General features: G+C 47.5%; 1 protein-coding gene across 3 annotated transcripts; it reads right to left on the bottom strand.

Moving 5' to 3' along the window:
- Positions 1-2,768: 2,768 nt before the first annotated feature.
- Positions 2,769-5,133, bottom strand: ZBTB3 (zinc finger and BTB domain containing 3). 3 transcript variants are annotated; one of them, XM_031024814.2, is made up of 2 exons: positions 5,103-5,133; positions 2,769-4,650 (listed from the first exon to the last, which is right to left on the bottom strand). In XM_031024814.2, the coding sequence occupies exon 2, from the start codon at positions 4,597-4,599 to the stop codon at positions 3,046-3,048; it is 1,554 nt and encodes a 517-aa protein (XP_030880674.1). In that variant the 5' UTR covers positions 4,600-4,650; positions 5,103-5,133; the 3' UTR covers positions 2,769-3,045. The 3 variants fall into 3 exon arrangements, with proteins under 3 accessions (XP_030880674.1, XP_030880675.1, XP_006730413.1); XM_031024815.2 differs by having other exon boundaries at positions 4,997-5,107; XM_006730350.3 differs by lacking the exon at positions 5,103-5,133 and adding an exon at positions 4,931-5,064.
- Positions 5,134-12,081: the final 6,948 nt, after the last annotated feature.

Here is a 12,081-nt window from a genome sequence, read left to right as displayed (position 1 = left end):
AAAAGAAAAGAATTGGAATCCTAAATTAGAATTATATCTCTAGGAGCACCTGGCTGGCTCAGTTGGTACAGCTTGCAGCTCTTGATCTTGGGGTTGTAAGTTTGAACCCCACGCTGAGTGTAGAGATTACTTAAAATTAAAAATCTCAAAAGAATTATATCTCTAAAGCTGGAGAGTAAAAGGTGGTTGTCTGAAAACTAAATCAGCTTATAGCTCAAAAACAAATAACTTTTCAGGGTGAAAAGTAGGCTGGTCATGATGCCAGGGTCCTGGGACCTGGGGATCTTAGTAGGCTGGAGCCTGACCCTGAGCCTCATAAAAGGAGGCTGATTTTGGCTCAGTAAAAGGCAGCATTATCCAACAATTAAGACTGTCCGACGATAGACTAGGTTACTTTGGGGATAATGAGTTATTTTTTTATAATGATTATTTAAGTAATCGCTATACCCAATATGGGGCTTGAACTCATGACCCTGAGGTCGAGTTGCAAGCTCCACCGAGTCAGCCAGGTGCCCCAAGTTCTTTTTCAAGCAGGGGCTTCACACTGGCAAAAGGAGGATCCAGTGTTGGACTAGAGGTTAGATGAGCTCACCTGTGGTTCCTTGAATCCATGGATGAGACCATCGAGAGTAGCGGAAACGAGAAAATTCTCTACTGATCGCACCTCTACAGACTGGTAGAGACTGTTCCTGGCGTCCAGCAGATACAGGGAGACAACCGTGGCCTTTTGTGTTGGCTGCTGTGCTGCTTTAAACATCTTGCAGATTTCTAATTGCCACCTCCAAGGAAAACTGCATCTCATGCTGGGAACTGAAAGCAAATGCTTGCTCTGGAGGAGAATCTCACCAAGCAACAGATCCTCTTTAGTTAGGTATTATGCGTGGCTGAAACTTTAACAGTGGTTACTGTGTTTTCCAGACTGTCTAGAGAAATTGTATACATTCTATATGCCTGTAGACACCGATGTTATGTCTTGCTTTTAGGAATTGATGTTCTGAGGCAACTGATTTTATTTTTCCTCCTTGTCTCCTTTCCATATATATAATTTTTATATAAATCACATACCGTAAAGTTTACCCTTTTATTTAAAAATTTTATTTGAGAGAGAAAGAGAGCGTGCGCACAAGAACACAAGGAGAGGGGCAGACGGGGAAGCCGACTTCCCACTGAGCGGGGAGCCCGATGGAGGGCTCGATCCCAGGACCCTGGCATCATGACCTGAGCCGAAGGCAGATGCTTAACTGACTGAGCCACCCAGGTGCCCAAAATTTACCCTTTTAAAGGCAGCTGATTGTTTTTAGGCATTTTGCTTTGATATTTACTCTAGGAAAGACTTTGGAAAAGGTGCACCACTCAGCTAGAATAACTTATCTTGTGTATGTAAATCTTGCCTTGTTACTGACGCCAAGGAGTTAAGGTAGGAATATATATTTGCACAAATAAAATTAGCCATTTGAAAGACAAACTAAAAGGTTATTCCAACACAAGGAAAGTGAAAGGCATATAATTCATTCAGCTGTGAAAATGTTAAGCATCAATGGTTTGCTTCCCTCAATGCTCCAGATAAGGAGCTTCCTTTGGCCAAACCTCTGATGTTCGGTCCTCCTTCCTCTAACTCAGAAAGAGTAGCTTGCTGGCAAGAGCTCACAGTTCTGAATAGGACAGACAAATCCAAAAAGAGAGAAAGAAAATTCAGAAAATGGACTCATTTTCATCTTTTCCTAAATTTTCCTTCCTGCCTTTTTTGCACTCGGTTCCTTATGTGCAGAATCGAGAAGGGTTTTTCGGGAGCCCTCTTACCCTATGGCACCACTGTTCACACAGAGAACAGAAGGGCAGGCCCCTTCTGTTACATTCCCAGAGCTCCCAGAAGCCGCCTCAACACCCGAGACTCCCATTTCTCTGCTGTATCTACTGCCAGTAACCATCTGGGTGACTACAACTGAGTAATCTGACTTCTGCAGGCTGTCCTCATGCCTTTCAGGTGAGGGAGTTGGACTAGAGGAACTATAAGATTCTCTCATCTGGAGTTCCTCGCTTTAGTTTTTCCCAAGCACCCATCTTTTCCATACCACAGGCCCTTCCCCTCCCCCACCAACCCACCACCCCGGAGTTTCATGTTTTCTGCGTTTGGGTTCCTCTTTGGAGACCTCAATTCCTATTAGGACACACAAGCAAAAATTTCAAGTCATCGATACAGTGTCTGTTATTGAAAGAGTCAGCCAAAGACTTTCTACACTGGAAGTAGAGGCGAAGGGGAAGGGAGCAAAGCCAAACCCTCACGAGGACGAAAGAGAAAACTTCTGGTTCTTAGTCAACTCTCCTCAACAATGTTCTAACCCAGCACAGTGGGCTTGGTGTTTGAAGCCATGATTCAAATTCTGGCTTGCCCCTTAACTCGCCCTGTGACCTTGAATAGGTTAACTTGATTTTTGAGTCTCACATTTCCTTGCCTGTGGAAAAAGGGGAGGGGGGGGTGCTAATACCTCATAAAGTTGTTGAGAATTGAGGATTTTTATGAAGTCCTCAGTACAGCCCAGGACACAGGAGCTCAGCTATAATGATAAACCATCACTGAGTACCATTCCCTCATCAGTCCACTTCTCCTAAGCCAAATCCATGTTGCCCTCTGCCTCAAAAGCAACCTGACCCCGAACGCTACCCCAGGTATAGATGTCAGCTTCCTAAAAGATCTGCAGGAGAGGTATGAAAGAATCAGGAGGCATGCACATTTGTGGAATAAACCAGCCAACACCAGTTCAAAGAGATACTTTCACTACTAGCTTTATGGTCCAGAAGGCAGGGCGGGAAGCGATTACAGCTCAGAAAAATTCCCAGTGCCCTTGGAGAGGAGCTGACTGAGGTGCACTGCCCCAGAAAGTCCTGCTGTCTGGCTGGGTAAAGAAAAACCGGTGGCAATCTTCAGCCTGGGCAGGAGGTTCATTCTGCTCCCCCAGCAGGGAAAAGGAGAAGCTTCCAGTCTCTGCTGCCCCCTAACGATGGCAAGAGCAGGCCTAGCATCAGCTTATGATGCTCCTGTAGATGTCAGTTTTTGGGGCCCAGTGCAAAATCTTTGGGTGGCCCTCCACCAGTGTTGTTCTGTTTGTCTGCTGTAGGGGAGCCGTGGAGGGGCTGCACTCCTAGGAGGGGGCCGGCCTCTGGGTCCGGTTTGCTGCGTTTGGCCAGGTCCTCATTGTGAGCCTTGCGGATATGTCGATACAGGTCCCCCGACTGCGTGTAGCTGCGCAGACAATAGCGACACTCATAGGGGCGCTCGCGCGTGTGCACCGTGGCGTGTCGCCTTAGTGTGTAAGAACACGAGAAGGTCTTCCCACATGTCTTGCAAGTGGGCACATCCTCAGTAAAAACCCCAAAGCTTCCCGGGGTTGCTTCATATTCGGAAGGCAGGTAAAGTGGCTCATGCAGGGCTGGGGGCGCAGGCAGGGGCGATGTCACCAGTCCTCGAGGATACTGCCCTGGACCTGGCAGCAAATGGTAGGGTAGGTGAGGATCTGGGGGCAGGAAGTGCTCACTTGGCCCCACCTCCTCCAGTCCTGCTGCTCTTGGCTCCTCAAAAGCCTCTGGCTGAGGGGGCTGTCCACCATACATTGCCCCTCCGGGCGGGAATAGTCCCTCAGGCCCCTGAGGCTGTTCCTCGGACGCGTCGGGCTCCTCATCAGAAATCACAATAGCTTCTACTTTCACCTGGACCAGCTCAGCTTCCACTGGTGCTGGAGCCTGTGATGGAACCGGGGCTGGGACTGGGGCTGCTGCTGGAGCTGGAGGATAGAAGCCTTGCAGTGGTCCCCCAGCAGCCCTTGGTTCCACCATCCTCAGACTCTCAGTACCCACATCAAGGGGAGCCAGCGGCTCCACCGAAACTGCTGAAAGGCCCGGAGAGAAGTAGTTTGCAGGAATGGTCTCTGTGGAGCTACTGGGGCTGGCAAGGGAGACATCAGTCACTAGAGGAGGAGGTGCCCGTAGATGTGGTGCCTCGACCTCCATGCCGGGCTGTGTAGTGTCAGCACCCCCAGGCATTGGTGGCTCATCTGGAGGACAGACAGTTGGAGAGGGAGCTGCAGGGCCCTTCCATTCCCCTTTGCCCCAATTGCCTGATGTCTCGGCAGATGCCAACGAAGGCTGGGGGCCACGGGAAGTGGACAAAAACTCCAAACTAGAGGGCTGTGAGCTGGTTTCCTCCTCCTTCTTGGTACTGTCTGCCTCTGCCAGGGCCCGGGCCTGCAGCCGCCGCTTACACACTTTAACAATGTCATTCATGTGCAAGTAGCTGGCAGCAGCCAGCACATCCTCCACAGGGGTATCCCCCCTCAGGACCAGCTGGCCAGCATACATGAAGTCCAGAAGCAGCCCAAAGGCTGGGGCCGTGACAATCTCATTGTGGATGCACACCAGATCCCTCTTGTCCAGTTCTCGCTCTTTGTAGAAAAGCTGGAAGAATGGGCTGCAGGAGGCCAGCACAGCCCGATGGGCCAAGAACTGGGTGCTACCCACCATCACGGTGCAGTCACAAAGGAAACCCTGGGACCGCTGCTCTCGGAGGCTCTGCAGCAGCTGCTGGCTGTGTTCTGGGAACTCCATAGCACCCCACGAAGGGAAAAGGACCCTACGAAGGTCCCCACCAGAGGCTCCCTGGTAAGAGAGGACAGTAGGTTAGGGCAGGTAACCTCCCCAGCAACCTTCACCTCAGCCTGAGCTATCACCTGCCACCCCAAAGCCTCTGGCAACACCGTCCTGACCCCAAAACGCCCGCTTAAATTACTACCCTTCTTTCTCCTAGGTCACACCCAGTGGTTTCCTTTTAGCCCCGCCCCCTCGGCACAACCTTCGCAGCAGGCCCCGCCCCCGCTTCGCAAAGGACACGCCCCGGAAGCCCCGCCCCCTAACCAGCCTCCGCTTCCTCAAATCCCACCCGGTGTTTTCCAGCAGCTCCTCCAGCTAGGAGTCTCTTTTGCTTCCAGGCCTTTCCGGAAGGTACCTCTACGCCCCACTCCAGGAACTCCCCTGAGCCTCTCTCTCTCGCATTCCAGGGGCTAAGAAGTCCTAGGGTGGGAACTAGCAGAGAAAGCAGATCCCTCACCCACCAGCGAACAACCACCGGCGAACTCCGCCCCTTCCCACCTTCTCAGTTTTAATTGGCTCAAATTGGCCTCCCCTCGGCACGGATTGGCTCACTGTCCATGAACCATCCCCCACGCTCTGAGCGGCGTCTGCAAGTGGGTGCTGGTGGCGGTTGCTCCGGCAGCTAGGCGCAGGATTGGTTGGCGCTCCTGTCCTAAACTTTTCCTCCTCGTCCCGCCTCCTTTGCCCCAGAGACCTCTTGATTGGCTGAGCTTCTCCATCTACCTGCGGCGGTAGGAGGGCGGGCACCCGCTCCAAGGAGATGAGCACGAAGTCCTCTGGGCGGGGCGCGAGGCCCGACACCCTGCAGGGTGTTGTGCTCAGGGCGACTGGGAAAGGGAGAACCCACAAACTGGTGTGGTGCCCAGGCGGCCCGGCTCCAACATAACGGTGGGCAATAGCTATGCCTCTCTGAACTGCAGGTGTCTCCTGAAGGTCCCTTCCTCCCTCAAAAATGTCAAGATGCCCTTTTGCTTCACTACCCCAGTCTGATCGCTCCAGACTCCTGGCTCAGAAATGGTGGTGTCCTTATACCCGATCATACCGTCCTTAGCCTGATCCCTGTAGTCAATTTTACAATGAAGAGATTAGAGTGCCCTTTTCTGTGTCTGGAGCGGCCTTGGAGGTGCTGATGGAAGGAAGGGGAGGGAGAGGGCACAAGGCCCTAAAATTTACCAGCACAGGAGAACAGGAGAATAAAGAGCATGGTTACTTCTTCTTTTTTTTTTAAGTAGGCTCGATGCCCAACATGGGGCCTGAACTCGACGACCCAGAGATCAAGAGTCATACGCTCCACCGACTGAGCCCCAAGAGCATGGTAGCGTGTTTTTTTGTTTTGGGTGTTTTGTTTGTTTGTTGGTTTTTTTGGGGTTTTTTGTTTCTTTTTTTTTAGTGTGGTTACTTCTGAATAAATCTCTTTTCTTTTTAAAGATACTATTTCTTTTTTAGAAAGATAGTAGTTTTTTGTTTTGTTTTTTTAAGATTTTATTTATTTATTTGACAGAGAGATAGGGAGAGCCGGAACACAAGTAGGAAGTGGAAGAGGGAGAAGCAGGGAGTGGAAGAGGGAGAAGCAGGCTTCCTGCCGAGAAGAGAGCCCGATTGGGGCTCGATCCCAGGACCCTGGGATCATGACCTGAGCCGAAGGCAGACGCCCAATGACTGAGCCACCCAGCCGCCGCCTGAATAAATCTTTTGAGGGTACCTAGGCAACCAGCAGAGGAAGGGGTATGAGTTGGGAGTCAGTGATACCTGCCTCTTCCCTGACCCGGGCAATGTGTTGACAGGATTATCACAGGGGTAACTCAGTGCCCTTCACCCCTACTTGCCCCATCACCCACAGTACTAAGTATCTTCACTTTGTTCTGCAGCCAAGCCCTCCAATGAGACCTAACCAGAATTAGGGACATTCATCAAACTTTCATCCTTGTACTTGAGCCGTGTGGGCAATACTGGACTCAGCTTGAGATCCCATCTTTTCTTTTTTTTTTTTTTTAAAGATTTTATTTATTTATTTGACAGAGAGAGGCACGGTGGGAGAGGGAACACAAGCAGGGGGAGTGGGAGAAGGAGAAGTAGGCTTCCCGCCGAGCAGGGAGCCCGATGTGGGGCTCGATCCCAGGACCCTGAGATCATGACCTGAGCCGAAGGCAGATGCTTAACGACTGAGCCACCCAGGCACCCCGAGATCCCATCTTTTCTTTTTTTTTTTTTTTTAAAAGATTTTATTTACTTATTCATGAGAGAGAGAGAGGCAGAGGGAGAAGCAGACTTCCCGCAGAGCGGGGAGCCCGATGCGGGACTCGATCCCAGGACTCCGGGATCATGACCTGAGCCGAAGGCAGACGCTTAACCATCTGAGCCACTCAGGCGCCCGATCCCATCTTTTCAAGATATCTTCCAAGCCACACAGTATTGCATAGAAATTAAAATTAATGTAAGCAACATTTCATTTTTTGAAAAATAACTATATTTTCAAAACAAAAAAAATATAGTGATAATTAGTGGCATTGTTTTATATTTTCCCAAATTCCTTTAATGTCTGGCTTAATAGAAGACAGATGGATTCTCACATCTGCTTCTTTTTTCAAGCTATTGTGAGATGTTGTCTTGCTTGTGTGAAGAAAATGCCTCACACAGGTATGAGTTCATGGAATTTCATTGGCTATGGTGAGGTCTTTGTATTTTATTCTTAGTGTAATGGGAAGCCATTGATGGGTTTTAAGCAGAGGAATGTTCTGATATGATTCTACTTCTTAGAGGCTTATCCTGCCTACTCAGTGGAGAAGGGACCACAGGGGATCAAAGTGGGAGCAGGGAGGAGGGTGTGGGTATGGTCCCATAGGAGATGATGGTGCCTTGACAAAGGTAGTGGTGGATGTAGCTGGAGAGAAATGCTGGGTCAACAGAATTTTGCTAAAACGAGGGTAGGAAATTAGGGACAAGAAAAAAAAAAGAGTCAAAGGTGGCCCAAATTTTTGCATGAGCAGTGGTGTGGCTGATAGAACCATTTTCCTAGAAGGGGCAATGGGAAATCGAGAGTTCTGCTTCTGACCTTTAAGTAGAGCTTCCTCTTAGCCAGTTAGACTTGTGAGCCTGAAGATCAAGAGGAATGTTGGGGTTGGAGATACATGTTGGGAATATCATCAGCATATAGATGGTATATTTAAAACCAAGGGACTAGAGAGATTACCCCCTGTACAGTAGAGGGCTGCTGGAGTGCTAACATAGGCTGTTTAGGAAGGTGAAGCAATCCTGTTTCTACAGGTTCAGAAGAGATCAGAATGAAGGTGAGTCAGAGTTTGGGCACAGAGACTGAATGCATGCCACACTTCAGAATTGCCATGCCTACTGGACCTAGATTAAAAAAAAATTTTTTTTTAAAGATTTTATTTATTTATTTGACAGAGAGAGACACAGTGAGGGAGGGAATACAAGCAGGGGGAGTGGGAGAGGGAGAAGCAGGCTTCCGGCTGAGCAGGGAGCCTGATATGGGGCTTGATCCCAGCATCCTGGGATCATGACCTGAGCTGAAGGCAGACGCTTAACGACTGAGCCACCCAGGTGCCCCCCCAATTTTTTTTTTTAAGTAACTCTATGCCCAACGTGGTAAGGCTTAAACTCATGACCTTGAGATCAAGAGTCACATGCTCTACTGACTGAGCCAGCCAGACACCCCTGAAATTTCTTGTTTTAGCTTTAAATTTCCCACATTGGGTGTAGAAGTTACTTAAAAATAAAATCTTAGTAAATAAATAAATTAATAAATACCAAAAGAAATTTCATACTCATAGTAGCAACTTTCCCCCCCAAAAAAGCTTGAAAAGCTTTGCTTCTGTGTCTGTGTATTAATAGAAGTCAGATAAACATCTACCATTTTTTTAGCATTTGTCAAGTGCTAACAGTGTGCTAAAGATATAATCTCTAATTCCATAATAGCCTTTCTTCTTTCTTAGACAGAAATGACACCTTCAGCTTCATTAAGTAACTTGGCCAAGGTCACACAGCTAATAAAAGGCAGAGCTGAGATTGAATTTAAGTCTATCTTCAAAACCATACCCCTAACCATTCTGTAGATCTATCTTCCTAGAGTGTCGGCAGGTGGTTTTCAAGGTTGTTGTTGTACCAATGGCCAGAGGATTTAGACTTGGTTATCCTACTGTTGGAAGAACTGGAGGCACAGAGGGAGGAGCCCAGAACCCGGAAGGGGGGCAGCTGAGATGGATGATTTTGCTCAGAAATTGCCCTCCAGCAGGATCAGCTGCTTCTGTTTGTCTTTAGGAAACAGGTGACAGACATCACAAGGGCTCCTCTCTAAAAAGAGATAGCAAAAATTAACTGAATCCTCCAATGGACTTTCTCTGTATGCCAAATCTTAGTACAGCTGATTGGTAGCCATTGCTGTTTTCTCTTCTATCTTAGCTGGTCTCTCTCTGATCCTGAAGCTTTGGAAGCAAGGGGATCAGGGTTTGGGGAAAATTTGTCATGGCCAACCGATGCCTGGGGAGCTCAGAGACAGACCAGGTTCAGCCAGTCTTTGCTGACAAAATCCAAAGGCAGAGAAACAAATGGTGGTGAAACAAGAAAGGAGTTTATTTCAGGGAAGCCAACACTGGGGAAGACAGTGGATTAGCGTCTCAAAGGCTGTCTCCAAAGTGCTGATACTCCCACGTTCATATAAGGAAAATGCAGGGCAAAGGTAGGTGGGTACGTGCAGGTAGGCGGAGAAGGTCAAATGGATAACTGTCTTGCAGGCAATCATCAGTGGGGTTTTGCTGGCTCAGGACGGTCCTTATTGCTTGAGGGGATAGTTTGGTTTCCATCAAGGGATGCTTTGCCCTCAGGGTCTTCTGCATGAGCCAAGAGACAAGCTGTAATGAAGAACCCAACTAGAAAGTTTGAGGTCAAAATGGAGGCAGCCAAAGCCCTCTTTTACCCTGGGAAGCCACTGGGTTCCAAAAAGGAGAGACATAATTAGACTTGAGTTTTGAATACATCACTCTTGGCAAATAAGCACATAAAAAGATGTTCAACATCATTAGTCATTAGGGAAGTGAAAATTAAAACCACAATGAGATACTACTACACATATACTAGAATAGCTAAATAAACAAACCCTGCTGACAATACAAAGTGCTGGTGAGGATATTAGAACAACTGGAATTCTTATCCCTGCATATGCAATTATGATATTTTACCATACCACACAGGCACAATAGGTGTAAATGAACTCAAGAGCATCGATAATAGTAAAGTGTGGTAAAATGACTAGGAAGAGATGAGGGTATCTTTTAGGATTTTATTTTACTCTTTCAAGAAATCTCTCTACCCAGGGCGCCTGGGTGGCTCAGTTGGTTAAGAAATCTCTCTACCCAACATGGGGCTTGAACTCACAACCCCAAGATCAAGAATCATATGCTCTACCACCTGAACCAGCCAGGCACCCCAGGAAGTGATGAGTAATAAGTATTTATTAATAATTCTGACTCTAGGGGTGCCTGGGTGGCTCAGTCGGTTGGGCGTCTACCTTTGGGGCCCCGCGTCAGGCTCCCTGCTCCGCAAGAAGCCTGCTTCTCCCTCTCCCACTCCCCCTGCTTGTGTTCCCTCTCTCGCTGTGTCTCTCTCTCTCAAATAAATAAATAAAATCTTTAAAAATAATAATAATAATTCTGACTCTAATTACAATGTCTGTCCCCCCCCATACACACACACATCAAGTAATTCTCAGACACCAGCTGAGTGTTCTACAATTCAATTCTGAAACCATCTCCCTGGAGATGTTGGGTTCCACAGGTTAAGGGCTCAGTCCTATAAGAATGCTCCCCTTTTAGATGCCAATTGAAAGTCCAGGTTGTCAGCTGTGCTTCTCACCTACTGGCTATAGATTGGAAGTTCCAAAGACTCCTTCTTGGGTTTAGTTAATTTGCTAGAGTGGTTCATGGAACACAAAGACATTTCACTTACTAGATTACTGGTTTATTATAAAAGGATATATAACTCAGGAATAGCTAGGTGAAGAGATGCATAGGGCAAAGTATGGGAAAAGGGTATGGAACTTCTATGCTCTCTCTTACAGTGCTACTCTCCCAGTATCTCCAAGGTATTCACCAACCTAGAGGCTCTCTGAACCCCCTTCCTTTTCGGTTTTTATGGAGGCTTCATTACACACACACAATTGATGAAATCGTTGGCCAAAGGTCAAGGATTCAACCTCCAGCCCTCTCCCTACCCTGGAGGTCAGGAGGTTGAGACCGAAAGATCCAACCCTCCAATCTTGAGGTTGGTTCCCCCAGCAACCAGTCCCTATTATTAGGTGATTTTCAAATGTCACCTCATTAACATAAACTCAGGTTTGAAAGGGGTTTGTTATGAATATCAAGACACCTTTAACACCGTTATCACTTAGGAAATTCTGAGGGTTTTAGGAGCTCTGTGCCAAGAACAGAGAAGACCAAATATATATTTATTATAAATCACAATATCACAATTACCTTTGTGGGTTTTTTTTCTAACTTTTTATTATGAACAATGTCAAACACACAAAAGTAGAAGGAAACATATAAGAAACCATTATTACCCATCACCTGGCTTCAACAATTACAAATGTATCGCCAAACTTGTTTCGTCTATACCTCTGATGTGGGAAAGACCGAAGGAAATGTAGATAAAATTAAACATCCTTATAACCGGCAGCCCATTGACAAATACTTGAAAAGGCAGATTATAACATTCCTCCAGGATCCTGAGTCTTCTTTAGCATATGAAATTCCTTTTAGAATTTCCCTTATCTTTATGTCCCCCACAACCCCAAGGTATATAATCTATTGTTCCTCACAATCCCCGGGCAGCAGGGAGCAGTGGGGCCCCATCCACAGCAGCTCTTTCTGCCCAGGGGTCCTGTCCCGGTGCTTTAATAAAACCACCTTTTTTGCACCAAAGACGACTCAAGAATTCTTTCTTGGCCATCAGCACCGGACCCCACCAACCTCACCAACATTCCAAAAAAAGCAAAAAGCAAAAAACTACCTCACCTCTGCCTTTGTTTTTTAAGTTTATATATTTTTTTAAATATTTGTTTATTTATGAGAGAGAGAGAGAGAGCATGAACGGGAGGGACAGAGGGAGAGGGAGGGAGAATCTCAAGCCGACTCCATACTGAGCGGGAGCCCTACAGGGGGCTCGATCTCACAACCCTGAGATCACGACCTGAGCCAAATGAAAGCAAGAGTTGGATGTTTAGGGGCGCCTGGGTGGCTCAGTTGTTAAGCGTCTGCCTTCGGCTCAGGTCATGATCCCAGCGTCCTGGGATCAAGCCCCACATCGGCCTCTCTGCTCCGCGGGAAGCCTGCTTTTCCCTCTCCCATTCCCCCTGCTTGTGTTCCCTCTCTTGCTGTGTCTCTCTCTGTCAGATAAATAAATAAAATCTTTAAAAAAAAAAAAAAA

The sequence above is a fragment of the Leptonychotes weddellii genome, chromosome 11, assembly GCF_054177405.1.
Source record: "Leptonychotes weddellii isolate Sample4059 chromosome 11, ASM5417740v2, whole genome shotgun sequence".
NCBI classification, from domain to species: Eukaryota; Metazoa; Chordata; class Mammalia; order Carnivora; family Phocidae; genus Leptonychotes; species Leptonychotes weddellii.
This window is presented reverse-complemented; position numbering and strand designations above follow the sequence as displayed.